This window comes from Vanacampus margaritifer, chromosome 10 (assembly GCF_051991255.1).
Source record: "Vanacampus margaritifer isolate UIUO_Vmar chromosome 10, RoL_Vmar_1.0, whole genome shotgun sequence".
Lineage (NCBI taxonomy): Eukaryota > Metazoa > Chordata > Actinopteri > Syngnathiformes > Syngnathidae > Vanacampus > Vanacampus margaritifer.
In genome coordinates, this window is record NC_135441.1 from 16,344,162 (window position 1) to 16,371,583 (window position 27,422).

At 38.5% G+C, this 27,422-nt stretch overlaps 5 protein-coding genes across 6 annotated transcripts; 3 read left to right on the forward strand and 2 right to left on the reverse strand.

The window, feature by feature from the left end:
• The first annotated feature begins 336 nt into the window (after positions 1 to 336).
• On the forward strand, positions 337 to 2,472 carry mcts1 (MCTS1 re-initiation and release factor). Its single transcript, XM_077578283.1, has 6 exons — positions 337 to 533; positions 800 to 952; positions 1,034 to 1,131; positions 1,436 to 1,569; positions 2,015 to 2,082; positions 2,157 to 2,472. The coding sequence occupies exons 1-6, from the start codon at positions 523 to 525 to the stop codon at positions 2,236 to 2,238; spliced, it is 546 nt and encodes a 181-aa protein (XP_077434409.1). The 5' UTR covers positions 337 to 522; the 3' UTR covers positions 2,239 to 2,472.
• A 654-nt stretch (positions 2,473 to 3,126) lies between these two features.
• On the reverse strand, positions 3,127 to 6,973 carry c1galt1c1 (C1GALT1-specific chaperone 1). Of its 2 annotated transcripts, none has more exons than XM_077578281.1 (2): positions 6,668 to 6,973; positions 3,127 to 4,875 (listed from the first exon to the last, which is right to left on the reverse strand). In XM_077578281.1, the coding sequence occupies exon 2, from the start codon at positions 4,863 to 4,865 to the stop codon at positions 3,909 to 3,911; it is 957 nt and encodes a 318-aa protein (XP_077434407.1). In that variant the 5' UTR covers positions 4,866 to 4,875; positions 6,668 to 6,973; the 3' UTR covers positions 3,127 to 3,908. The 2 variants fall into 2 exon arrangements, with proteins under 2 accessions (XP_077434407.1, XP_077434408.1); XM_077578282.1 differs by having other exon boundaries at positions 6,788 to 6,972.
• Positions 6,974 to 9,074: 2,101 nt separating this feature from the next.
• Positions 9,075 to 11,692, forward strand: urp1 (urotensin-related peptide 1). Its single transcript, XM_077577177.1, has 5 exons — positions 9,075 to 9,165; positions 9,948 to 10,070; positions 10,167 to 10,207; positions 10,289 to 10,394; positions 11,549 to 11,692. Exons 1-5 carry the CDS (start codon positions 9,075 to 9,077, stop codon positions 11,578 to 11,580), a joined length of 393 nt encoding a protein of 130 aa, XP_077433303.1. The 3' UTR covers positions 11,581 to 11,692.
• A 214-nt stretch (positions 11,693 to 11,906) lies between these two features.
• clic2 (chloride intracellular channel 2) lies at positions 11,907 to 17,471 on the reverse strand. Its single transcript, XM_077578886.1, has 6 exons — positions 17,278 to 17,471; positions 15,634 to 15,743; positions 15,150 to 15,275; positions 13,810 to 13,910; positions 13,541 to 13,722; positions 11,907 to 12,525 (listed from the first exon to the last, which is right to left on the reverse strand). The coding sequence occupies exons 1-6, from the start codon at positions 17,329 to 17,331 to the stop codon at positions 12,364 to 12,366; spliced, it is 735 nt and encodes a 244-aa protein (XP_077435012.1). The 5' UTR covers positions 17,332 to 17,471; the 3' UTR covers positions 11,907 to 12,363.
• A 3,422-nt stretch (positions 17,472 to 20,893) lies between these two features.
• LOC144059537 (protein eva-1 homolog C) lies at positions 20,894 to 27,186 on the forward strand. The gene is made up of 9 exons (XM_077578692.1): positions 20,894 to 20,947; positions 21,308 to 21,425; positions 22,502 to 22,701; positions 22,787 to 22,910; positions 23,849 to 24,001; positions 24,295 to 24,438; positions 24,738 to 24,809; positions 24,910 to 24,990; positions 26,433 to 27,186. The coding sequence occupies exons 1-9, from the start codon at positions 20,894 to 20,896 to the stop codon at positions 26,825 to 26,827; spliced, it is 1,341 nt and encodes a 446-aa protein (XP_077434818.1). The 3' UTR covers positions 26,828 to 27,186.
• Positions 27,187 to 27,422: the final 236 nt, after the last annotated feature.

Sequence of the window (27,422 nt, forward strand, 5' to 3'; positions counted from 1 at the left end):
TGTACATAATAGCATGCATTATGCAATAGACGGTCAAATTTATAACTTTTTAAAAACTTCCCACATAAAAAGACAGGAGCGACTGCAGATGTGGAATATCTAGATTTGACACACTGACTGCCAATGGCAACTAAACTAGGAGTGTTTAAGTCGTCAGTGCATCCCACGAGAAGTAAATGTCACAAAACTCAGTTGAGAACTGAGAAAGTTCCGACTTATTTTAATGTCAATTCATTGCCTTTTATTGGAAATTCGCCCCTGCCAACATGGCCGCCACAAAGGTACGACGGTTAGCCGGACTGCTACAGCGCCTCGACGTACATCTGTAGGAGCTGTCGTAAAAACAACGTAAGTAGTCACGCTGCTTTCCCGTCGTCGCAAAATAAGCGTGGAAGTGCTAAACTTTACGGATTTTGCACTATATTGTTACCTTCTCGCGTTTTAAATAAATACATCTGCCGCAGTGAATGAAAATAAGCGTTTAAGCCACTCAGGAAAAGCAAGGAAGGACGACCAACGAAAATGTTTAAAAAGTACGTGCCTATTATTTTGATACCGCGGCTAACGGACTTAGCTAAGGCTTGGGCAGGTGTTCTCTTGTTGAATGTTTGTCTTAAACATAGTCGATCTCTGCCAATTACATTTCAGACTCTTTATCATGTTAAAAGCGTGAAAATGATGTTCTGACGAAGCTACAATGGTTTTGTAAGCTAAGCGATACAGTATGCTGCTATCCACGATTGCTGTACTATTAATGTCTCGTACTCCTAACAAAAACTCTTGTGATTCTCCATTTTAGATTTGACGAGAAGGAGAATGTATCAAACTGTATACAGTTAAAAACATCCGTCATCAAAGGGATAAAGAGCCAGCTACTGGATCAGTTTCCTGACATCGAGTCATGGCTCAATCACATCATGCCAAAGAAGGACCCTGTCAAAATAGTGCGATGGTACGATTGCGCTCATCTACTACATCCATTTGATTTCTGAGAACTGAATATGACACCTCCTCTGTTATTCACCATTTTCAGCCACGAACACATTGAAATCTTGACCGTGAATGGAGAGTTGCTCTTCTTCAGACAGCGAGAAGGCCCCTTCTATCCCACCCTCAGACTGTTGCATAAATGTAAGACTTTTGTATCATATAATGTTAGTTAGAAAAAAACAAAACAGTTTTTAACTTTTTGAAACCACACACTACAATATGAGACCGATAAACGGACCATAGCTAACGTCTTTATCTTCTGTTGAAAAAAACAAATAACATGAGTGGAATAAGTTCCGCATTGTTTTCAGTGTGTTATGCAAATTTAAGGAGAAAAACATGATTGTTTTGTATAGTAAAAATATATGTAATTATAAACAATATCCCCCAGCCTTAGATGATATATTAATTTGTGGTAACAACAAGCCTTCTTAACCCCTCACAGATCCGTTCATTCTTCCTCACCAGCAAGTAGACAAAGGTGCCATCAAATATGTTCTAAGTGGCGCCAACATCATGTGTCCTGGACTGACGTCACCAGGCGCCAAACTCTACCCAGCTGCATCAGACACAGTAGTTGTATCCTTTCATCTATTGTTGGTTTGCGTGATGTTAGCTACCCTTCTTACCACCTTACAAATACAAGTTACGTGAACACTTTGCAACATGTGGACAATATTTTTTGTGTAATTGTGTTTGTATTGTTTTAAACATGTATGTCAAAATGTGTAACTGCTGTAAATAATGTGTATACTGTATTCCCTTACACAAATACAGAACACACTTACTCACTTTTTAGAGAACTATTCGCTATCTGCCAAACTGTATACAATTTCCAGTACTGAAAACGTGTAATATTGCTTGGTAAATGGCAACTTCAATTATTCTTGACATATATTGTAACTATTCCAAAGAAGTACAAATAGGCCTCCCCCTAAAGGAAGCACAAGCATTAAAAAATGGTACCTTCAAAATCACATGTATTATTTTTGTAGTGTATGTTGGCCTTAACAAGAAATTGTAGGCTATTATGGCAGAGGGCAAACAACACGCGCTGTGTGTTGGCGTCATGAAGTTGTCTGCGGAGAGCATGTAAGTTTCAAAGTGAATTTATCGAAATTGTATTGAGTTACGACGCTGATGACTATCATTTGTCTTTTGTACAGAGAAAAAGTCAACAAGGGCATTGGCATCGAGAATGTTCACTATTTGAACGACGGACTGTGGCACATGAAGACGTATAAATAATAAAAAAATTTAAAAAACACCCAACCTTCCTGCCAAAATGTATACATAGCTCTTGCTAGCAGATGTTTACACCGATTTAAGGCTTTGTACCAATTCATTCAATTAAAAGAAACGTCTCACTTTGAGCACTTGTCTTCTTCACATTGCACCTGGTTAATGTCAAACAGGATGTTTGCTTGTATAATGGCTGAGGCGTGATCCAATCCTGACAATAAAAATGGTATGCCAACTGTAGTGAAATGCATGTACATGTTCATATTATAAAGACCCTGTAAAGTGAGTTCAGAGATTTTTTTTAAAAAAATACACTTACACTTCCAACATTTGAAGAGAACTGCTAAAAATGTGTCAAGACTTAGAACTGAATTTCAGGTGTCCCGATTATATATTTTTTCTGTGTGCGTGGCTCAAACAGGACTTAGTGACACACCTTGGCACCTGTTTGTGAGTCAAACCTCCCCTACTATATTAAGAACATGAGCACCTTCTTTTGGATCAGCGTTTAACCAGCAATAATAGCAACATGCTTTGAGCCATTCAAATACAAACTTGGTATTACAAAACAATGGTATTCTGTTTAATATTGTGTTTGTGGAAAATGAATTATGCAGCAAAATCCACCATCCAATGACATCACAGTGCCTCGGGGCTTAGCTTGCAAATGTTTCATAACCCAACCCAAAAACAGGTCAGCCGTGATTGTTTTTTTACCAGAGCCCTTAAGCAAGAAATAGAATAAACTGTTTTGATAAGGTAGTCAAGTGGAGTGTCAATCCAGCACACTCGCCTGCAGCACTTGGAGACACTGGCTAGATTTTTCACAATTTGAATGCCTCATCTTTTTTGGCAGGGTTGTTAACACTGTCGTCAAATTGTATGCACAGGACACACAAAAAAAGATCTTTATTAATGTCTTTAATTCAGAGATGGTAAACTGGCCACTACAGCGATTACATAGTAGTCGTTGAAGATTAAATCTTAATCAATGACAAGAGTTGGGACACATACTCAATTCAGTTTTTTTTTTTTTTAAATATCAAATATTGTCAGTGTGAAGTGCAGGTTAATAATCATTCAACTCGCACAAAGTCACCCAAATTTGGTCTCTTAATTGGTACAGTGAACTTTCAAGCTTTTACTCATAGGCCCATTCTATAAACTCTTCCACAACAAAACATGCATGATCAAACAAATGTGAAACCAGTTTTAAGTCTTTTGTGGTTGTATTTTTTTTGTCCCCAAATTGCGTGATCGGCTGAATTAAATGCCATCGGTTCCTAACTTCCTCAGTCTTGCGTACTGAATCAGTATTTTTTTACTCTATATATTTCCCTTTAACATTGAAAATCTTGAGCAGCCATGAAATGGAATTTGCGATGTGTCGGAATTTGGTGTGTTCGTGTAATTCAAAATTCAAAATGAGCTATAAAACAATATGACAAAATTTAAAGTACGTTTCATGTCACAAAAATAAACAACAGTTCACAGCTTTGCCTTCAAAGTCCGGTCAGTGATCATTTCCTGTTTTTATCTATGCCACAAGAACGGTGTGCCAAGTGCAAAAAGTACAAAATTTGTAAAAAACGGATTCCCCCAGTGAAGATGCAGTTAGAAACGATCTTCCCACCCAAGCAGCTAATATAAAAAGGCCTTGTGCAAGCCAGTGTGTCCTAGTCATTGTCCGAACCTTCTGGCGGGTCAAACAGCAGCAAGTCGTGGAATTCGTGGCCGTACGGACGGAGCCGGTACACGCCATACATCATCACCTGCATCTGATTGGGGGTCATGCCGTTGAATGTGATGGCCGAGTCGGAGCAGCAGCCCTCTACCACGTTTTTGGGGTTGTGCTTCATGCTGTCCCTTATCAGCGTGTCCACGCTCTTACCATTGAACAGGCTCTTGCCTTGAACGTCCTCGCCGTTCTCGGCAAACACTCCGGTGTACTTGAGGCAAGTGGCAAGCTGCTTGTCTTCGTTCATCTTCCACAGGCGGGCAATGTGCATGGGACACTTGTCCTTGTCGTCCAGAATGCCTACGAACCTTCTCAGAGCCTCGTAGCTGAGGACAATGCCGCTCTCGTACGCGACATACTCCAGCTCCCCGGACTTCACGGTGTTGCCCATGTAAAAGGGCTCGTTTGGGTCCTTGGTGAGCAGCAGGTACTTGAGGTTCTCGATGATGGCGAAAGTCGTGGGCTGCGCCACGAAGAACCAGCTCAGGTCCCCGGCGTTCTTGTAGGTGTGCTTCAGAGCTTTACACAACCTCACCCAATCGTCTTCTTCCTGCAGGTCGACCGCCTCGAGGGCCTTGGACGACTCCGAGGTGTAAAACACGGCCTTGTCGCAGTGTTTGCTCCAGGTGCCTACGGCAGTGGCCCAGTACGTCAGAATCTTTGGGTGGACCATGATGACGCAATAGACGCGGACTTTATTTTTCCACTCTTGCATCTGAGAGTCCGAGAGTTGCTTCAGGTCATCGCTACTCTGTGCCTGGACGTGGTGGTGCTGGTGCTGGTCCTCCAAGCCAGACATGGCACTTGGGCTGAAACTGCCCAAGAGCGATAGCAACAGGTAGAAGAAGGCTCCCAGGGCCAACCCCTTGACAAAAGAGCTCCATTCAGACCACATCTTCAAGCGTCTGCAGAAGAACAAGAAGAAGACTCAGAGGGCACATTGTTTAGTTAACGGGTTTATAAAGTCGGTCTACATGTCACATTACAACAAATCATGTGATCAAGCGCTAATGGGTAGAATGGAAGGAATCACTGCCTGATTACTGTTCAGTTGTATTTATTTTAATGTACAATACATTAATCATTTCGTTTTTTTCTTGTACTTTATTTAAAGCTGTTCAATGCACGAAATTTCGAATCGCTACTGCCAAGTGTGGCCAAAAAATGAAACTGCCCACTTTTTTTTTTTTTATATTTAACTGCCCACTTCCTTCTTTACGTACACCACGTGCACATGACGGCACACCCGCAGACAGAGGACGGAAAATTCAAACGTGAATCAAGTCAGTAAACTCTTGGCCAGAAGCCCAGAGTGCCCAGTGTGAACAGTTAAAGTATTAATCTGCTTAATACAAGATGTTTGGGTCATAAATGTTCAAATAAAAAGGCTATTATTTGTAAAGATATTTTTGGGCAAATTGCTCCATAGAGCATCTTTAAGCATAGTGCTAATGTTCAAACTGCATGTTAGAGTGGTTTACAATAATATTAAATATTCATTTTAAGACTGAAACACGTCTTATTTTTGATGGTATTTTTTGTCTGGACTATGTTGTTGGTCATTATGGCGGTACTGGTACTTGGAGAGAAGTATTTGATAAGGTGGTATCTTGATGTAAAAAAAACAAATAATAATAATAATTGAGAACCACTGCAGGAACTAAATTATTCAACACAAATCAGCCACTTTAGGTAGGTCTTATTGATAATATTAGGTAGCAAGCATGCCGAAATAACACCAACAGCATTACACAAATATTACCACTAGCATTTTACACAAACTGCATGTTATTAAATTCACTTTTTCAGGCATTTATACACAATTTAAATTATAGCTAAGTAGGCTACATTGGCTATACTATAGCTCAGAGGTGGGCATCGAGGGCCGCAGTCCTGCAGGTTTTGCGTGTTGCCCTTCTCCAACACAGCTGATATATGATCAGCTCATCAGCAAGCTCTGCATAAGCCTGATAACGATCCTGTTGATTGGAATCAGCTTGTGTTGGAAGTAAGAAACCTACAAAACCTGCAGGACTCCGGCCCTCGAGGACCGAGATTGCCCACCTCTGCGTATAGCTACTTCACGATAGAAGCAAAAACATAAAATAGTTTTAGTTTCAATTAGACGGTCCGCCAACAAAACATCACAAAAGCAAAATAATCCAATATTCAACCAAAGTAATATTTCTATTTAGTGGTGCTTCAATCAATGATTAGCTGAGAACATGCGCAATATCAAATTAGAAATTGGTGTCAAGGAAGTTTTATAAATCAGAGGAGCTAAATTTAGCCTAGGTCGACTTAAACATGATTCTAAACTGATCATTAGGGTCACGGTTCATTCAAAACAAGCCGATTTTATGCCTTTTTTTTTGTATAATCAAGATTGCACTACTTTCTCTCATTTTATAGTCTGACTAATGACTAACATGAAAGAATGAACAAGTATTTTTATTCTTCAGAGTCATTAGTCTGAACTTATGCCTATCAACAAGAATAGTCATTTGCTGCATATCTTTAACGCCCGTGTCAGTGGATTTGACGCGTAGTCCTCTTAGCGTGGACAAAATAGTCATAAAGCAGCTTACCGGTATGTAGATCATTAACTGCTGCAAAACCACTGTTACGCCAAAACACATTTAAATGTCACCGCGTTTTAAATGTCGACGTAGACGTTCACGTGAGACGGACGCTTACCATCAACGTTAAAATGAACCATTGTTTCTCTTTGGAGGAAAAGTAAATTAAACTTAAAAACGCCGGAGCCAGGAAGCTAATAGTGAGCAGACTGTCACGGTAGACAACTGGCTGCCTTACTATGCAGACGTGGCTTTTCCTGTCGCTGCGCCGGCTGATCAACCAACTCTCACTTTTCCAATTTAGGGCAATTACTAACAACCTCTAGAAATATCACATCCACTTGTCGATTAATTATGTCGACGGTTCATATTTTATCTATCTATTTCCGCCTCTCGGGTCACGTGTACTTGTTTTTCTTGCTCGACAAGTTTGAATGACGTCACCGTATCTACAGCGCCTACAGGAAATGGAGGCAAGCATAGTACCATCATGGTTATTTTGTTTCTAGTATCATAAATATATTTACGTTAGGTATATACAAAAATCATCATATTTCCACTTTTTAATCGAATTTTTATTTTATTTTATTTATATTTTTTACCATGGCGTTTGTGGTAAAAGCGCAATACAGTAGGCCTACAGGACAAAAAACCATTTGGTTTATTTGTGTTAATTGTCAGGGACGACGTACAGAAAACATTAAATTCGAGCCTGGAGGTGTTTTATAACTTTATAGCTAATTTCAAAGTGTATTTCTCAAAATATACAACGTGAAAAATAATCAGTGGTTGGCATGCTGGATTATCTTTTTTTTTCATGTTTCTTAAAGGTACAATGTGTAGAAGGGAATGTAATCTAGGGGTAAACTAATAGAATCCAATGATCTTCGAAGTTCAAAGCACGCACATTTTGAAGAACACGCACTAGGGTGCCTCAGAGAAACCACACTTCGCAATTAAGCCTATACTACCAAATTAACTACATTCACAAAGTTCTTTCCATTCGAGTATCCATAGTAGAAAGATGGCGGTGAAACATACCAGCCTCCTAAAATATTTAGGGATTATTAGACCTATGATTGTATTTTTTTTTTAAGTTTGTTGATGTGATAGGATATAAAAAAACTAAAATCTTATTTTGTTAAATATACATTTTTAATATTACACTTTCTTCTTTGTGGCTAGTGTAATATGCAGCTGTGCACAGTGATAACCTTCTGGATTTTTAACCAGCCTAGCTTGTACGGTATGTAAATGATCTTCCCTGGATATATGAGTATTGAATCCACAAATGTGCCCTCTGTTTTCTATTTAACCGTGTTCAGCACCAAGATGTATTAAATGTCATTTTCGGTAACAAGTTCAGAGACGCTGAGACAAGCTAATACATCATCTGAAACCATCTTACGGTCATTAGGGACCTTTCACTTTGACAAAAGGCCCCAGCGGCCCTATAAGCTTTCTCGAGTCTCCCAAGATATTCTTTGAGTCTTTAAAAAAAAGTTTTATCAAGCTACTTTACACTTGACTACATGATATTGTCTAGCATGATACTGCCAACTTAAAATGGGTGATGTGTGAATATCTATACGATAAGAATAAAATCAGTCTAAAATGGTGGATGTGGAATAGTTTATCGATACAGCTGCAAAAACTGTTTTATCTTTTGGTTAACTACAGGATGGACGAAACACAAAATATTGACCAACAATTATACACCTTAATAAATTCCTGCCTATTTCTAAATGGAAATGAGAATTAAAAGCAAGGAGGAAGGGAGCAAGGAAGGAAGAACCACCACTTTTCGGATCTCCAACAGGTCTCCACACACAAGCCCGCACCTTGATTTGAAACCCTAACACTGGCACTGAAACCCTCATTTCAAACCTTGAAACTTGTTTCAGTCTTGGCTTGAAAACATGGTGTATTTCCTAATCAAGGACCATTCCCTTATTGGGGAATGTTGTAAAAAAAAGTTGTAAAAGTTTATGGACAGGAGGAAGGGAAGACTTTTTCCATTATATTTTTATATTATGTAAAATGCACTGTGTTAAATGTTCTTGGTGTACATATTGTATTTTTTTTGTTAACGAATTGACCTATTTGCTAAACGAGACAATTGTCGGAGGGGTCATTTCACAGAAAATGACGTCGGATCTTGCAATGACGTCCACGCGGCAACATTGCGGCACAAAAATATCAGACGTGAGTGAGCGATGATGCTCTTGAAGACACTAGACGTGAACTCTCAGCACATAAAGCACACCAGATTCTCTGGACAGACATGCGTTATTAGTGAGGAAGAGTAAACATTTGTTAGGCTCCCCTGTACAAGCACAGATAGGCCGCAGATGACTTGACAGGCTTCCCCTAAATGGTGTCTGTGACGCCCGATCCATTAAGAAGCGATGCTGGCTCTGATGATAATGTATTGATCGCTTGTGATGGACGGCCGGCATGCGGATATATAAGTGAAGTTCTTTGCCAAGATCGTAGCAACTAGGCCAACTGCAGACAAAGTCACCATGCTGTCTCTAGCTGTGCTTTACCTCCTTGCTGCAAGATGGACACATGCACTACCTCTCTATCCTGAATCCAACCTGGAGACACAGTCAGGTACGATCAAATTCTTTTTTTTAAAATACTATTTTGGGCCAATTACAAGCTCTAAAATATTTGACCTTACATTATCTTGATGACATCTACGTACAGTAGGGCCTACTTTCTGCCGTTATATGCTATGAGTGAATACACCACTGTTAATTAAAAAAAAATATATACAGTATTATTTTTCTTATTCCCCAACATTTTATTTATTCATTTTTTTAAATTATATTGCGCTCTCTTCTTGGAGACATTCTGCTGGAAAAAACTTCAATTTTAATAGGGGTGTGTTCACTTTCTACCTTTTTTTCAATCGAATGTCAGTATTTCATTTTTTTATTTAATTCCTGATAAATTATTGTGCTCAATTTTTGTTAGATCGGGATTTAAACCTTATTTTTTAATAACGTTGTAACTTTCATCTTCTTCAATTGAACGGTATGTCTATTTCTACAGTTTGCTCACAATAATAATAATAATAATAATAATAATAATAATAACATTCCAAAATATTGCTGGCTTCAGGCCGTAACCTTCTATATGTGCACATTTTTAGTCATTTTAATAAATATATTTTTCACGAATCCATACAACAGGTCAGTCCAAACATATTTTTTTTCAAGTTATTTGACCAATCTAAAGTGTTGAAATTGGCTTGTGCTCTTTGACAATAAAGTGTCAATGGCTCAACAAGCATGCCGTTATTTTTTCTTCAATATCCTGAAAAGTGATGGTTTTGAGGTTTCTGGCCAACGCAAGCAAATTATATAATATATGAATGTTCTTCTGCACAGATTTCCTTCAGAAGCTTGTGTCAGAAGATGCCTCTTACAATACAGAAGGGGAACAGAGGGAGTTAAATAATCAGTATCCTCTACTGATGCAACACAATGGGCAAAGACAATCCTGGAACAAAGGTAGTTGAATGTGTCTTCATTTGCACCATTTCAGTTACAGGCGTCAGCAATTGAGGCAATCAAACAAAAATGTGGAACTTTTGTTTTTGATTAAAGGGCCTGAGGATTCATCACAGCAGGATAACTATGCAAATATGGTAAATATTAGCCAATAGTATATCAAAAATAAAACTTTGTCTACATGTGTCCATCATGTTTTTATTTGTTCATGTGTGAAGATTGAGGGTCTTAAGGCAGTGGTCCTAAAGCTGGCCGCAGCTGACAAGCTTCGCTCTCAAGCTTTTGTCAGGTCAGAGCAAAGTTTGCCCAAAACCAACAAAAGAGGTGAGCCAAAACGACACAACAAAGCAGTCATTTAACACAAACAGTTAACAATGTGTTGCTTCTGACATTTGCTACAACATGCACAACACTGAATTTGAAACATAAATCCCATTCCTCGCTCAAAAGTTTCAACAATGTTGGGTGTGCAAAAATGTATCAATCAAAAGAAGGCTTTCTACCGATCTTATTTGTCGAGACACGGCTGTGGAGCCCTTATCCGGCAGATGCGAAAAAAGGTCTAATATTTCCAAAATGGTATCGACTCTTATACTATCTTGTGTGTGAATTAAGACTAATCAATCAACAAAAAATGTTATTGATCAGTTTGTATGAGACGGTTGAGGGCCCCTGGAAATCTTGGGGCCCCGAGAAATTGCCTGTGTTTGGCTAATGGTAACCCTGAGTGTAAGGATGAGGTCACATTAACACCTCCATCTTTTTAAAGTCCTTTTTTTAATCCCTTTTCTGTTCTGTCTTGTACATTTTCTATGTCATAAAGATACAAATAAATAATGATTGCATACAAACTTCTTGTTCACTTGTCCAAGAGAGAGCAAAGGATTGTTCTCAAACTATTTTTAGCGCTATGTTTAATAATAAATAAAAGACAATGTGGTGAAAGACCAATTTGTGACAAATAACATTAACCATATTTGGACATACAATGACATCAATGCAAATGTTTATTGTTGTGTTTGTAGTGGTGGTTTTTTTTTTTGTATTTTGTTTTTTTTTGTTTTTTTTGCAGCAACATAACTTAACCAAAAATAATTGGGTATCAGTATAAAACAATGCAGTTCTATGCCACTATAAACTATAACCACAACAATAGACTTATTGTTAAACGAATAGGTCTATTTTTCTTACAATGTTAATCAAATTGTCTTTGTAAAGGAATAATTTTGGATTCAGTTCATGTATTAGATCTAATGAGTGTACAGGTGTACCTAATACCATGGCCAGTTGATGTGTGGCCATTTTAGCATTTTCACATTTTTGACTAGTTCATGTTCATGTGCTACTAGACAGTACCACGGCTGATTAAGTATTTTTACTTTACTTTTTTACTTTACTTTTATTTACTAGTGTTTGTTACATGGTTGATACATGTTTTGCCTCCAATTGTCTTGACTAATTCTGTGTGGCTTTTACAGCGTGTTTCTGGAAATACTGCGTGACCAATTAGACACCAGCGTCGAAACCACCATACAACTCCTTTCACCACTGAATGAAGAAAATCTATTTTTTAAAGTTGTAAAATTGTCTTTTTTTGTGACTGAATAAACTATTAGACAGGTGATGTGTGTGTTATTTGTGATATTTTTACTAAGCTGCTCCTATCAATTTATTTTTTTTATTTTTTAGAATTAATAAATTTAATGATTATCACATTGAATAATCAATTAATCACTTGAAAAATTATGTTTTCTTTATTAAACAATAAACTTTGCATGGGGTGCAGGTATTAGTGTTGTCCTCTTGGGGTCACCATCCACACACTAGAACAAAAGATTTAAGATGACAAGCACCTTTGATTGTTTTATTAGTGTGAAAGTGGCACGTTTCCATCATGTCAATTGTGTTAGTACAGATTAAGGTAAACAAGACAAGTTGATTTTCATCATAAAAAGGAACAGTTTTGAAAGGTTCTGCTGTTACTAACAATCATTGAAAATATATTTTATGTATGTACATTATAAACACAAATCTGGTAAATTAAATAAACAGTCAATTGCACAATTAGTCTCATAGAAGACTAAAACAGTCCAACGCAAGAAAATATTGTGTTCTGTGATTTGAGCTCTTAAGGCAGTGGTGGCAAACAAGTGGCGCGTGGGCCATATAAGGCAATTCTAAAAACACATCTGAACTGTTTTAAAAAACAAAACAAAAAACAAAAGGTTCCCCATCTATGTGGCTATAAAATCTTTGGCACCATGCAGCACCCTGTACATTTTGAATGAACATTTTATTTCCTCACATTGACCACTCCAAAGTAAGCCTTCTCGATTTCGATTTCGGCCGGACACGTCTGTTTGAACTCCTCGCGCTCGTAGGCGTTTTGCAGGTATCGCCACACGCCCGTCAACTGGGCCGGGATGTCGAAGCCGCAGTACTTCTTGGAGGCAACCTGGATTCAAACAAAAGAACAGCTCTCATTCGCTGACTTAGAACACACCTTTTGAAGCCTCACACATTCAAAGTCACAGATACTACAGTGCAGAACATGAAAATGGGGACAAAAATAATACCTGTGTCTCACATGTATATTTTGTATTTGGGTATATGTGGTTGTTAATTTGCTTTGTAAAATGAATGTAATGCCACCATAAGGAGGGGCTGCTACACTGTATTTATGCAGATCTTTGAAAAAATTATTAATAACCGCCTGGCATTAATAAATGATTAATCCTTTATTGGTGTTTCAGAGATAAGTGAAAGCATATTTTTTAGAGGTGTCAGGCGATTACATTTTTTAATCGTAATTAATCACATGACTTCAATAGTTCACTCACGATAATCACAAATTTTATGTCTCTTTTAAATGTACAAGAAAATATACAATGAAGAAAGTCCCCCCCCCCCCCTAAGTTTTCATACTCTTATTAACATCAAAGTGGGGAAAAAAAGAATAGAAATATGGCTGCATCTTTCAGTCGTTGATAGAGTAATTTCATAATAATTCCTAAAATTGAATTAAAGCTAAAAAACAAGTGTGGCATTGATTTGTGTTGAGATAATTTTTGTGCCACTAGATGGCATGATTGCATTTGTAAGACGTTGGTGACATCTCAGTGCATTTTTCTTTTCATATTAAGAGCTATCTAATCTTTAACATGAAGTAACTTGTGAAATTCTACATATTTTTTAAATTGTAAAATACAACTTGACCCCACTCTCCACAAATATATGCATTATTATCAAATTTGTTATTGCTAAATTTTGACGTGGACGTGTCTGCTGCGTTGCGACTGGAATTCCCCCAGCTCAGGCTTTCCAAGTAAGGAGCGGTCATTAATTGTTCGTTAAAAAAAATTGTGGCGTTAAAGGAACTTTAACTCAAAATGAATACACTAATTTTGACACTCCTAATGTTTTTATTTGCCTTATGTTTAGAACCATATTTTTCTCACTGACTGTCTCACCCTGATGACGTGGAGTTTGGGGAGAAGGTTGCAATCGGCTAAAGTTAGGCGGTCCCCGTCCAGGAACTTCCTCTTGGAGACGGCGACGGTCTCTCTTGAGTTGTGGTCGATTTCCTCGGGCAGGGGAGAGTTCAGGTAATCGTCCAGACGCTTAAACTCCCGCAGCAGGTTTTTCTCCTGATCTGGAAGGTCGGACATAGCATTTTGGTCAGATCTTTTCATCCCTATCTGATAAAATGTCAACGATGCCCAAAAGGAAGCCGACTCACAGGCGTTGTTTGGTGTGTTCTTGATGAAGGCGGAAAACTTTGCAAAAATGTCAGCGCCCACGTCAAAGGACTCTTTGTTTTGAGGGCTGATGTGAGGATACCTGCAAAGGGGGGATGTGTTTGTTTTCTACATGGGACACTTTAAGTACAATGTAATTCCAAAATTACTAGGGAGTGGCTACTTGTTGAACCCCAAGTCTAAAGATGCAAGAACTGTGATGAAAAACCCGTGCAAGTACGGGGAGAACTTCAAGGCTAGATCTGCAACTGGAACCCCAAATCTGTGAAAGTGGAAGTCAACCTTAAACATTTCTCAACAATAATACGAGGGTCATTCAATAAATAAGGTGAATTTTTCGGTATAAGGACTTCTATTCTGTTTTACTTCTTTTTCACATGGATTTAATTTGTTTTGCAGATTAAAGAAAAACTTTGAGAGTTTTGGCAATTAACAAAGATGGCCGACCAAGAAGCATGCTCCAGGAATAAACAGCGGTCAGTTATCAAGTTTTTGGTTGCTGAAGGGTGCAAACCAGTTGAAATTCATAGGAGAGTATCAACTGTGTATGGTGCCACATGTTTCAGCCGGAAAAAATATATACAAGTGGGCTAAATTGTTTAAAGAAGTTTGAAAGTGACGATGCCGTCAAAAGTGTTGTGAGCGACTGGCTGAGACATCAGTCCAAAGATTTTTACGCTGAGGGAATACGGAAGCTTGTGCACGGATGGGAAAAGTGTGACAATGCTGGGAGACTAGTTGAATAAAAAAAAGAAAAAAAAGTAAGCTTCTATCTGTATTAGAAGTCCTTATACCGAAAAATTTGCCTTATTTATTGAATGACCCTCGTATGTTAGATGTGACCTCAATAATCTAATCATGACATTCTGATTAATATTACATTTGATCTGAAGATGACATCATTGTTGCTCAGGTCTCAGGTAACAACCAATCACAGCGGTTGTTACCTGACACCTGAGCAACAATGATGTCATCTTCAGACAGTCGCCAATCACAGCTCAGCTTCAGAAAACAGGTGAGCTGTGATTGGCCGTTGCCTGACCCCTGAGCAACATTGATGTCATCTTTAGTCGAAAGCAAGTGGCAAAATGGCCGCCCTATGAGATTGACAAAAACGGCTGGATTTTGCTTCATAACTCATATTCTACAAATGTAATATTAATTAGATGAGGTCACATATAACACATATTACCGTCAAGATTTTTTTTCTGGGTTGACTTCCCTTTGAAGCAGACATGCTAACCGCTAGCCCACCATGCTGCCTTTGATAGAACTCCTGTATTGGATCTCATTAGATGGTGCAGGCATATGAATATACTACCTGGGAGGGGCCAACGTTTGCTCGAGAAACTCCTCGATTTTGATGAAGTCTGTTTTGAGGGTGCCGTTGTAGAGCAGGAAAGGCGGGTTGGTGCCGGGGGCCAAGTCCTTCAGCTCCGCAGGCTTCCTGAAGTAAAGAAACAACTAATTGCTTTGTTGTGTATAGATATATATAAAACACTACTAACTGTGGAGTAATAAGGCTACTCCCCCTCTTATTACTTGGACCAGTTATGTGTTGTGAAACCCTCAATTATCAGCGTCCATTCCAGGCTTCCTGATCCTGTTTTTCCACCAGTAATAACGAAGTTCACACAATGTGGGTAAGGTAAAGAAGGTGTTTGTTTGGAGGCAATACAGACCTCTTACACATGCTGATGGTGTGAAACGTTTTGAGGGTGGAAAAAGAACAACATCCCAGTTCCCCTCACTTAATAGAAGGTCTTTGAGGACATAACGCTGACAGGAAGAGGAGGCATGCTTACTTCCTCATGTCAACAGTGGTCACGGTGAACTTGACTCCTTTCAGCCACAGCACCATGAAGAGCCTCTGGCAGAAGGGACAGTTGCCCAAGTTCTCGCCGTCATGACCGGCCTGCCGTACACACAAAGAAAAAATGAACTGATTTCCTTCCTGCTTGTTAACTTTTCAAGACACATGTAGGGTGGGGTGTTTGCTGGACGGTGGGACACAGGCATTGTGTTTAGCGGAATAAGCGAATGTGTGCTCACAATATGACCGCACGGACTATTTAAAGGGGAAGTCAACCCCAAAATTGTCTTTTAATAATATGTTGATGCGACTCCAAGAGTCTAAACAGGGCATCCTGATTAGTATTGCATTTGTAGAATATGAGTTAAGCAACAAAATCCACCCATTTTTATCCATATGGGGGGGGCGGCCATTTTGTCACACTTGCTGTTGACTGAAGATAACATCACAATTGCTCAGGACTCAGGTAACAACCAATCACAGTTTAGCCTCATAAAACAGGCGAGACAATTTTTTTGTTTTTGTTTTTTTAACTAATAAGAGTGGTTAGCTTCTTTTTTTTTTTTTTACACTGACAGGTTTTATGATAACGATTCATTGCATTTCATTATGCATAATGTATGGAAAAAATCTGAGTATAAAGAGTCGTAGCTTGGACTAAATACGTATGGCCTCATAAAACTTTCCAACAACTCCCTTGCATGACATCACTTGAGACCTAAGTCGAGGGGTGTCCCAATATTTTTGTTCAGTGTCGCTACAGTGTTTTATCTAATCTTCATGTATGTATGTATGTATGTATGTATGTATGTATGTATGTATGTATGTACTGTATGTATATATGTAGAGGTGAAATGTTAAAAAATCCCAAATCAGAGTAAATAGGTCAAATTTACTTAAAAATATATCAAGTAATTTATCAGTGCTTATAAATGGTTTATTACCAATTTATAAACCCTTTATAACCCTGTATCCCATTTTATTGTCTGTTTAATTTATATGAAAGTGGGTTTGCCTATGTCATGTTTTAAACAGCTGAAACTCTCAAGACAACTCAGCTTTAATGCCAAATAAAGCCAGACAACATCAGTCCCTCCCTTCCCTCTCACATAGCCAAGAAAGCACATTTCACAACTCTTTGGTATTTTGCAGCTTGGGTGCTTTTGGGAATAACCTTCCAGGGACGTACCCCACCCAAACTCAGTCGTCCTGTGACCTTTGATCGACTAGGCGGGATAGAAAATGGTTGTTTTGTTAGGAAACAAGGAGCCATTTTCTTGACTACATGTGCATGGTTGGGTGGGTGTGCCTGCGTGAGGCTTTGGGGGCCCGACATCACAAGCATGCTCTCTGCTCACTTGGGCTGTGATAAGGTCGTGCCTGTGCTCTGATAAAACAGAGCGACCGCTCAGCTGATGGATACAAATATTAAGACGTCAGGAGTGCATGCAAGCAAATCAAAAGGAGTGGTTATTTTGTTTGGTTATATTTATTCTATGTCTGGCCTTACACATTTTTTAAATAATATTGCCTAATTATTGGCAGACAGCATTTCTCCAAATAAAAAAATAATAATCTGCGGAAAACCATATTTTTTAAAAGTTCAAAGTGTTATAAGAAAAATGAAAATACTGACCTTAACAAATAACTCAATACTCGGCTCCTTGTCTGAAAGTTGTCGCAGTGCCATGCTGTCCCCAAAAAAGGCTTTTTATTCACGTCAAAAAATTAAAAATAAAATACTAGCACTAGAAAAATAAGGCAAAAGAGAAACAAGAGGCTCAAGCAAAAGATGTCAGGAGAGTGTGGAACACCTCAGGGCTGCTGGTTGTTTGGAAGCTATATCGCCCTCAAACATATGACAAGTCAGTGGAGGGGGAGGACCCAGAGAAGGGGCGGGTTAGACGCTCTTATAAAATCTATGAGGATGGCTTAAAATAGCCACATATGCACATTTTGCAATACGCAGGAGCCGATAAAGCCGTGACCCAAAACACACATTTTTTCGTTGTCTTTACTCGCATTCCAATACTGTGACACATGTAAGGGCGGTATAGGCTGGAATACTTTCACCATTTATTACAAATCATATAATTGGACATGGAGAGGAAACATCAAATCTTATGTTTAAAACAGTGGTTTTACATCGAGTACCACCTAAAAAAACATTTATTTTTTATTTTTTTCATTTTTAACTCTCCTAGTGTCACCACATTGAGCTCTTTTTTAAAATATATTTTTAATGTAGTATAGTAGTCCCAAGTCTGATTCCTAAAATGCACTTTTATCATCACTGTAAACCATGTAATATTATGCACACGCAGTTGGAATATAGGAAATTAAAAAAACTAAATTTTCCATTAAAATGTATTGCACACACAAGTTAAATAAAAACTTCACTTGAATTGATTTTTAAATACAAACAAACAGTTCCAAAAGATGAAATGAAATTGTATTGCACTTTAAAATTGTGCATAGTTTATCATGCAAGAATTTAGAAAAAAAATCACTCGCTGGTAAAACAATGCTTAGGGTTGTCAGAAAATTTATTGTAGACTGACATTCATACGGACTGAGGTGCCTTGAGATACAAACAACCTGACTTAGAATTTTTTCGAAATACAAGCTGTCATTTTGCTGATTTAAAAAAATATATCTTTCAAAATATTCCGATACTAGATTAAACTTTATTGTTACTGATTACTGTTAAATTAAACATAAAGCAAACAATTAAATATATATTTAAAACAACCACATAGATTTACCGTGGAACAGTCTGCTTATCTTAAGGCTGATAAACAATGTAAAACGTCACATCTAGGATAACGAGCAAAGCCATATCATGCAAGAATTTAGAAAAAAATCACTCGCAGGTAAAACAATGCTTAAAACAATGCTTAGGGTTGTCAGAAAATTTATTGTAGACTGACATTCATACGGACTGAGGTGCCTTGAGATACAAGCAAACTGACTAAGAAGTTTTTCGAAATACAAGCTGTCATTTTGCTGATTTAAAAAAAATATATCTTTCAAAATATTCCGATACTAGATTAAACTTTATTGTTACTGATTACTGTTAAATTAAACATAAAGCAAACAATTAAATATATATTTAAAACAACCACATAGATTTACCGTGGAACAGTCTGCTTATCTTAAGGCTGATAAACAATGTAAAACGTCACATCTAGGATAACGAGCAAAGCCATATCATGCAAGAATTTAGAAAAAAATCACTCGCAGGTAAAACAATGCTTAAAACAATGCTTAGGGTTGTCAGAAAATTTATTGTAGACTGACATTCATACGGACTGAGGTGCCTTGAGATACAAGCAAACTGACTAAGAAGTTTTTCGAAATACAAGCTGTCATTTTGCTGATTTAAAAAAAATATATCTTTCAAAATATTCCGATACTAGATTAAACTTTATTGTTACTGATTACTGTTAAATTAAACATAAAGCAAACAATTAAATATATATTTAAAACAACCACATAGATTTGCCGTAGAACAGTCTGCTTAGCTTAAGGCTGATAAACAATGTAAAACGTCACATCTAGGATAACGAGCAAAGCATATGTAGATAGATGACAACAATGCTCACAGGCATAAATTCTTTATCCTCTGCGAAGACTGCTCAATAATACTTCATCTTACTGAGGAGTAGTAGCTGTCCCCATGGAGATTTGGGTGTGTGTTTAACACTGCCCCCATGTGGCCATTACATGCAATACCAGAAGAAGAAGCACATCATCCATTAAACTGCATTGAACACATTTTCTTAATTCTATGCAGAATTAAATTAGAATATTATATCATTTAATTAGCTGCCCTGTGATTGGCTGGTGACCAGTCCAAGGTGTACGCATCCTCTCGTCCAAAGTCACCCGGGATTGGCTCAGCACACCCCAACCTCTAATGAAAGAAAATCAATGGATATTTATTTGGTATTTTTATTAGAATGTAATATATAACAAAACGTGACCTGATATTCTTCGCAGGTCTCTGAATGATTTGAGTTCACATCCATTAATTTAATACATTAAGATACAGTATTGTTGTTGTATTTTCTAACACCAGTTCTATTTTTAGGATTTGTCAACTTAAAGGGTGAGTATGGGCAAAAAAAAGAGCAACATTTTTAAAACGTAACATAAAAAGGCACAATGATATGGACCAATTATTTTTGCCCTTTTTTTGCCATACAAAATGAATAAATGTCATTCTGCAATGACTGGATTAAGTGGCAATCCCTTAACAATAGTAGGACATTAAGGAGACCTGAATGCGGAGGTACACTTAGTTTGGGGATTTACTGTAAGTGGGTATCCTTTACTATAAATTAAGTACGTGGAATTTAAAACTCCCTTCTTCAGTACTTCCTCCCCTTACAACGAATTTGAAGAAAAAGGGCATTAAATAATACCAAGTGCCAACTACGTTCCGCTTATCTTCCCCGCTAATGATTTGAGGAGTTTTTATCACTTTGTGGGAGCGTGACGAATATGAACATATCACGTTGAAATTCCTAAGAAAACCTTAAAATTAACGATCCACTACCGGAACTCGAAGGGAGGGAGTGTTCCTGCTATCTGGATTATGTGGCTCACGGTATTCCAGGATAGCTGGGCTAGTAGGGTTTGACCCTGTTAGCCAAGTTGAATGGAATTTGCCTGCCCAATAATGAGGGAGTGCCGCAAATATTGAATAAAATGATAAGCCATCATTATATTGTCCACTCTGCTGCCGTGGAGGGAGTGTTTATTCGAGATTGTGTGACAAATGATTCCATTCACCATTCATCTGAGGAAATGTATGACGTGTCAAGTGTTTGGTCGCCATGACAACAGCATGCTTGAGGAAGAAAAGCAAAACAAATGTTCACATAGTAAATGAAAGTGCTGATTTTGGCATTGTTGTAAGGATATTCCCTCAGTTGGAATTTCCAGTCTTCCTGGAAACATCAGGAAAAACGGGAAATGCGAGAGCTCTCCAATGACCTTTCACTTGCCCCTCTCTCTCTCCCTCTCATAGACAAAACGATACGAAGGTGCTATCTGGTTAAGAGGCACTCACATATCTCTGCTGCGCACACACAGCAACTGGAAGTAACATCCTGAAAAAAATGTCTTATCTCAGTGAACAGGACCTTCTATGTTGACAACAAGAGAAACTGGATTTTTACCATGAAGAAAAAAAGAAATCCTGCATCCGAGATAAAACTGAAATGTCAAATAACAAAACCAGCACCATGACAACGTGTAATAAACAGAAGTGTGAGAGAGCAGATTTGTGCAACGGCAGAGTAATCATTACATCTCTCGCTAAAAGTCAGCTGCGACAAACTCCATTGACCAGTAAATTCTAAAGAATGTGGGAAAAAAATATATAATAAAAATAAAATGTGTCTGCCTTACGCACAGCTTAGTTTAGTTTAGCATCACTTGGCTTATTATCAAATACCGTAAAAAGAAAAACCTTTCTGGTTTACTCCATTTCACAGAAATAAAGTGCATTTGTGTGAAAGGTCAAATTTAATCATATTTCAGAAATACAGAGCAAACATGTAAACAAGAGTGACGTAACATTAGTTAGTTATTCTCAGTTAAAAGTGCCCTTATGTTTAAAACAATGGTGTCATTGATCTCTGCAGGGCCATTAACAGAAATGCAAGACGAGATTACAACAAAAGAGCACAATGACAGCGCTGAGGAGGTTCGGCTGCTTTCTCTGTTTTTTGGCTCTTGGGATCAATACTGCCCAGTCGGCCCCTGATTTCTCTTGTAAGTACTCTTATGGTCATGTATTGTTTTACAAATAGAGAGCAGAAAATTGATGTAACTACGCAGAGATAAGCAGAATGAGAGTTAACCTTCCAGTTATGTAGTGTTGTAGAATTGACTCATTTTTAAGCTTTTTTTTTTTTGTGGAAGCAGTTCATAAAATAGACGGATGTATATATTTTAATTGTTGTTTTTCCTGGCTTTGTTATCCTTCCCTCCACACTTTCATTTCTTTATGAATTATATATTAGATATGTAAATTCAGTAGCCAAACAACAGACATACAGGGGGGCAAAAATGTAAAAATTTTCAGATGTATTTATTTTCAAAACTCTTTTCCATGCTTATCATTCTCGCATATCATCACCGGTTTTTTTTTGGCCTTAAACACCTCCTCGGGTTGCTGGTAAGTATGATAGAATCAGTAATTAGTTTCGTTTTTGTGTTTTCTGAAAAACACGCACACACACAAGCATCCGCTATTTCACCCCAATTTAACACATAAACATAAAGCGGGGATAATTGTTTTATCTTTAAAATACAAACAGGAAAATTTAAAAAGTAGAGACGATGTGGAATTTCTGCTCTCATAGTAACATGATTGTACTTCTGTTTGACAATATTATTGTATTGTGACTTGTGAGCATTGTTTTGATATATCTTCTGTGTTTGTGAAAAAGGTTGCAATGTGTGCGCGTGTATGTATGCGTATGTTTTCATGCTCTGGGAGGTCTAATAATAGTTCATTGTGAGCTAGTGCCTGGTACTGCCCAAAATAAACAGACAAACACGCACGCGCACACACGCGCACACACGCACACACACGCTTGTCTATTGTTGTGCTTGTTTACATGTGTGGTCATCGTCCAATAAATCTCAAAGCGCTCCACCCAACAACTGCGACACCGCCACCCATTTGGCAATTGGGATTTAAAAATGGCGTTGTGTCATGCAATAATTCAAATGTCATAATCGACACAAACCTTCTTACTCAAACCTCAACCATGTTTTTGAATGAAGTGAGCACAAACATTTTGTAGTTATGTCATAAGCCGGGTTTCTCTTTTCTTTCGCAGTGTATCTCCACAGTGTTCTGAAAAACCACACGGCTCATGCTTGCGAAGGGGAAACACTCACCATCGAGTGTCCTGCCAGGACGTCCGTGGCCGTCTTATCAGCCTTCTTTGGACGGCGCGTTCCTCAACACTATTTGTGTCCCAGCCAGGAGACAAATCTAACCGAGGACGTCGAGTGTTCCTCTCCGGTCGCTATCAAGGTGATTGTTGTGCTAAATTTTTGTGCTAATAAGGCACATTCACTGTTTTGGGAAAATGATTGTGTTTTTGTTTTTTCGGATGCAGAAAGTGCTGTCAGAGTGCCAGGATGAGCGGTCATGTCAAATCCCCGTTCTCGGCCCCGTGTTTGGGCACGACCCCTGCCCACTCACCAGCAAGTACCTACTGGTGTACTACAAGTGCAGACCAGGTAAGTAGCGGTAGAAGATGAGTTGAGATTAGTATGGCCGCTGGCGAGTAATCACAATTTTCTGCCATTCTTGCAATGACAAAAACTGAAATGTTTTCTAATTTAGTGTCACAAATTTGTGTAGTATAGAGGGTTAAAAAGCTGTTTGAGCTCTGAAAATGTCCAAAATAGAGTTCCTGTGTCTTTTTGGCTGCCGATTCTAGAGACTTATTAATTGAAACAGCCTCTGGGGGTTGAAGTTTTAAGATTTTCGAGGGTACTACCAATTTTCCACCTACAGTTCACCAGGACCAACACACCTGCACGTCCTGTTTCAAAAAGACTTAGGGTTGAATCCTCATCTGTTGTCATGAAAACACAGTGCAGTGTTGTCCCGCTATTGGAAGTGGATTTTGAGAAAATAAGCCCCTAAAAAGGTTTAAACAAGTGGTGCCTTGAGATATGAGCTTAATTAGTTCTGTTTGACCACACTAGTAACTCAAAACACTTGCATCTCAAATTATTCTTCCAAATTGACTTGAATGGAAATGCCATTAATCCATTACATGAAGCGTAATGCTTGACATGCTTTTTTAATAAGAAAACAAGCACGCTATAATATTGTACTTTGTAAAAAAAAACAAAAAAAAACATACATTAATGATATAAATAGAATGTGAAGACTTCAATAACTTTTGTCGCATTTCTTGATTAATTCAATGAACAATGTGCTGCTCTCTTTGCTGTGCACACCTTGGCCACTTGGGGGCAGTATGGAGACAGTGACAGCTCCTTAAAAAAATTGCATTAGTTGTTTTTCGCAGAGGATAAAGAATGCCTGTGAGTATTATACTGTCTTTCTACATTTGTTGCGCCATGGGACTAAAGCAATGTGGTTGTTTCAGTGTGCTATTCTCATTCTTTTATGTGTAACTTGGGTGTCTTTCTGTGTTTTGCAGTTCAGCACCGCACGAGAGTGGTTTGTGAGAATGAACGCTTGAGGTTGGCGTGTAAGAATGACAGCGTGCTGGCTATCTACTCAGCCACTTTTGGACACCTGCTGCATGGAAGCCCCTTGTGTCCTCAGGGACAGGGCACACTGGTGGACATGGGTCAGCAACACTCACGATGAAACTTACCCTGCGGTGTTAATTGTGTTGTTGATAAACCAGACATAGTTTTGTTTCACTCCTCTTATAGTGAAAATCAGTGAAAATGCATCTTAAACTACTCACCAGAGATGCTGATTATTAAACATACTCATTCAGATCGCTCCAGATGTGTTTTGCCAGTTGAACTTTCTTCTAACAAATATTCAAATTGAGTTTGCAAATGTAGGTCAGTGTTTCTGATAGTGTGCTGACTTCCCACCACTGGTGAAAATGCTATAATTGTGCATTTCAAGAGTGCTTGTCGGCATCTGCTCTGAGGAGGGTTTCACGTCGGTGTCACGGCCGAGCGAACTGTTCAGTGCTGGCTGACACTCAAACCTTTGGGGACCCGTGTTTCCCCGGCACCAGGAAACACCTGCGAGTGTCCTTCACTTGTGGTGAGCAACTAACTGTCATTTGCATGCTTTTTTTGTAACTGGCACTTGACATGACACTTTACATCCACGAGCGCAAAAGTGTGAGGGTGGGAGATGTATTAAATAAATAATAATAAATCTATCTATCTATCTATCTATCTATCTATCTATCTATCTATCTATCTATCTATCTATCTATCTATCTATCTATCTATCTATCTATCTATCTATCTATCTATCTATCTATCTATCTATCTATCTATCTATCTATCTATCTATCTATCTATCTATCTATCTATCTATCTATCTATCTATCTAAGTGCCCAGGTATCTTATGGAAGACGTTGGTAGAGGGACAACAGATCCTTTCATGATCTCAGACTACACACACGGTGAGTGTAAACGGCACCACCACTACTACACTGCTGCATGCAAGTTTTTGGTAGCATGCAGTTTGATTGGCGTCTGAGCCTAGGCCCCTCTTGCCTGCAGGTGGATGGTACACTGGCCCCACCTACAGGCCTCAAAATGTGCTACTAACCAACTCTCTGGAGATGATAGAAAAAATGTTGGGTATGTGCACTGAGTTACCGACACACGCCTTTAAAGTGGTCATTTTACAGTATATGTTTTTATAACTTTTAAGGCACTTGATTTCTTTTAAAGGTCTATAAACACACATTTAAACATTTATTGAGAGAGAGAGAGAGAGAGAGAGAGAGAGAGAGAGAGAGAGAGAGAGAGAGAGAGAGAGAGAGAGAGAGAGAGAAATGGATAACACAAAAATATTGTTCAGATAGTGGAACAGTGTACCAATCCCTCTGCGTTTTAACAGTTAACAAATCCTATTTGTCCAAACTAATAAACTTATTTTATCTCACAATATACATAAACAATAATCCCCAAGGATGTACATTACGCAATGAACCCAGAGTGACCACTTTATGTGGGTGTAAAAAGCAGGTTTAAAGAGAATGTGACATTCAATACTCTTCAGCAAAAACTAGGCTGTTTTCATTGTTTTTCTTTCAAATTTTGTGTTAAACAACACACTGTGCCTCCATCTAGTGGTCAATAATTGCATTACACACATAATAAACAGACGGCAGAACAAAAATAGTCAAAAACTATACAAAAACAAGGGCTGTGAGCAAGGTAGGGTGAGGTTCTAAAAAGTCGGGGGAGTCCTGGGAGTGTGCTGTAATTCTTGATCCTTGGAGTATGTCACATGTCATGTGAGGAGCAGATTTTGAACCCAAAAGTAGACAAGACACGGGAGTTGTGAAACAGATAGTCTTTATATACAAAAATACAATGTAAAAACGTAGCTGGGCTGGATTCAGATGACCTTAAAGAAAACACTTGACGGAGAAACCTTGAGCGGGGCTTTGAAGCAAAACATATGAAAGACAGCTTGCAAGGAAGAAAGCTTGCATTGAAGAAACTTCAATGTGCTGAGAGAAAACCTCGTCTAAGGAACCCCAAGGTAAAAAGTGTATTTCAGTCCAGTAAATCTCGCTAGGTTCATTATTATATCATTCATTATGACAGAATAAAGGTCTATATGATAAAATATGAGTGACCAAACTAAAAGTGACTAACATAGGTACTGTCCATTCTAGAAACTGCATAGTAACTGACCACATTACCATCATAAGGAACATAGCAACTGCATAAGCAACTGTCAAAATTAATATCATAACACAATGACGCAATGACCCAACCCAGAAACAGTCACATATGACAAATAACCCAACCCAATACACAGTCATCTATCAATGATATTATGACATTTTAACGGTTTTAAATTGTGGGAAAAAAATCCAACACAAATGTGACAAATGTGTCCTGTCATAAAATGATGAACAACAGCTGAAGGCCTTGCTGTTTATACCAGATTGTTTCAATTATAAGGGGTCTTTTTTAAGCACTTTCTTGTTGATTTGGTTTTATAGTTGCATGCACCAAATATATGTTATATAAGTCATTTGCGATATACCCGCATTCCTTTTCAGGGGTACCTGAGCGAGTGGCTTTGTATTTCGTTTCCGGGATCTGCGCTGGTCTGGTTTTCCTGCTCTGTTTGTTTGGAGTGCACTCCACCCTGGTGAAGGACGTGAAGGAGCTGGTGTCGGATCTCCACGACGAGCTGAAAGAATCAAGCAGACAGCACAAGGACCTCACAGGGGACCTCTTCGACGATGACGAACTCTCGCTTTCGGACGCTTCGTCATTTCGCCGCCTCACTCAGTCGTATCGCACGGCGGACATGCTCGCTGCCCACACGCTGACCGTGGAGATGATGGCACAGGGTGGTCAACACGCTACAGGGCTGCCCAATGGAGACATTTGGCCACATTCGGACACCAACCCTTATGCCATTCATCAGATTACAAATTACAACAATTAACTTTTCTTTTAACCCTTAACTACTGTTTGGAACAAATGTGACCCATTTTGACAGTTGGCAGTAATAAAAAAAACAAGCTGTAAATTCATGCACTGTGAAATTTGATGACTTTTCCAAAGTGTCCCAAAAGACACAAACATTTTTATATGTGTTACATAGTAGGCCTCTAGTAGGCAAATTGTGGAATAAGGGGGAATCTTGAAATTGTGAAACTCTTCATGCCAGTAGTCGATGCCAGCTGACTTTGGGCAAGAGGCGAGGTACACGGCGAATTACAACCAATTTCTCCCCTTTGGCTTAGCCTACTTGCTGCTTTTATTATTATTAAGCATGGAGCTACTCCATACAAAAGGAGAAACCAAATCAATCACAAATCCCATTTCTGTAATGCTCCAGTCATAATAATGATAATAAAATGTATATTTGAATCATTGAGTCAGTGAGTGACTCATTTTAGGCGTCTCTCACTACCTTATTAAAGATGGCTGTTTTATGTGAACGCCTCAGTGGCACACATTCATGATATTGCATCCACTCATCCATTTTTCATAACACGTATCCTCGTTACCTGACTTGGTGAGAGGTGAAATGCATC

Bases quoted from the DNA above. Each gene is read 5' to 3' on its own strand.
- mcts1 (XM_077578283.1), top strand. The intron at 1,132-1,435 runs GTAAGACTTTTG...AACCCCTCACAG, and splicing joins CCTCAGACTGTTGCATAAAT to ATCCGTTCATTCTTCCTCAC. The intron at 1,570-2,014 runs GTATCCTTTCAT...AAGAAATTGTAG, and splicing joins CTGCATCAGACACAGTAGTT to GCTATTATGGCAGAGGGCAA.
- c1galt1c1 (XM_077578281.1), bottom strand. From the start codon at position 4,865: ATGTGGTCTGAATGGAGCTCTTTTGTCAAGGGGTTGGCCCTGGGAGCC.
- urp1 (XM_077577177.1), top strand. From the start codon at position 9,075: ATGCTGTCTCTAGCTGTGCTTTACCTCCTTGCTGCAAGATGGACACAT. The intron at 10,071-10,166 runs GTAGTTGAATGT...TTTTGATTAAAG, and splicing joins AAGACAATCCTGGAACAAAG to GGCCTGAGGATTCATCACAG. The intron at 10,395-11,548 runs GTGAGCCAAAAC...TGGCTTTTACAG, and splicing joins GCCCAAAACCAACAAAAGAG to CGTGTTTCTGGAAATACTGC.
- clic2 (XM_077578886.1), bottom strand. From the start codon at position 17,331: ATGGCACTGCGACAACTTTCAGACAAGGAGCCGAGTATTGAGTTATTT. The intron at 13,723-13,809 runs GTGAGTCGGCTT...CCGACCTTCCAG, and splicing joins GAACACACCAAACAACGCCT to ATCAGGAGAAAAACCTGCTG. The intron at 12,526-13,540 runs GTGAGACAGTCA...GTTTGAATCCAG, and splicing joins CCAAACTCCACGTCATCAGG to GTTGCCTCCAAGAAGTACTG.
- LOC144059537 (XM_077578692.1), top strand. From the start codon at position 20,894: ATGACAACGTGTAATAAACAGAAGTGTGAGAGAGCAGATTTGTGCAAC. The intron at 24,002-24,294 runs GTCAGCAACACT...GTGCATTTCAAG, and splicing joins GGGCACACTGGTGGACATGG to AGTGCTTGTCGGCATCTGCT. The intron at 24,810-24,909 runs GTGAGTGTAAAC...TCTTGCCTGCAG, and splicing joins GATCTCAGACTACACACACG to GTGGATGGTACACTGGCCCC.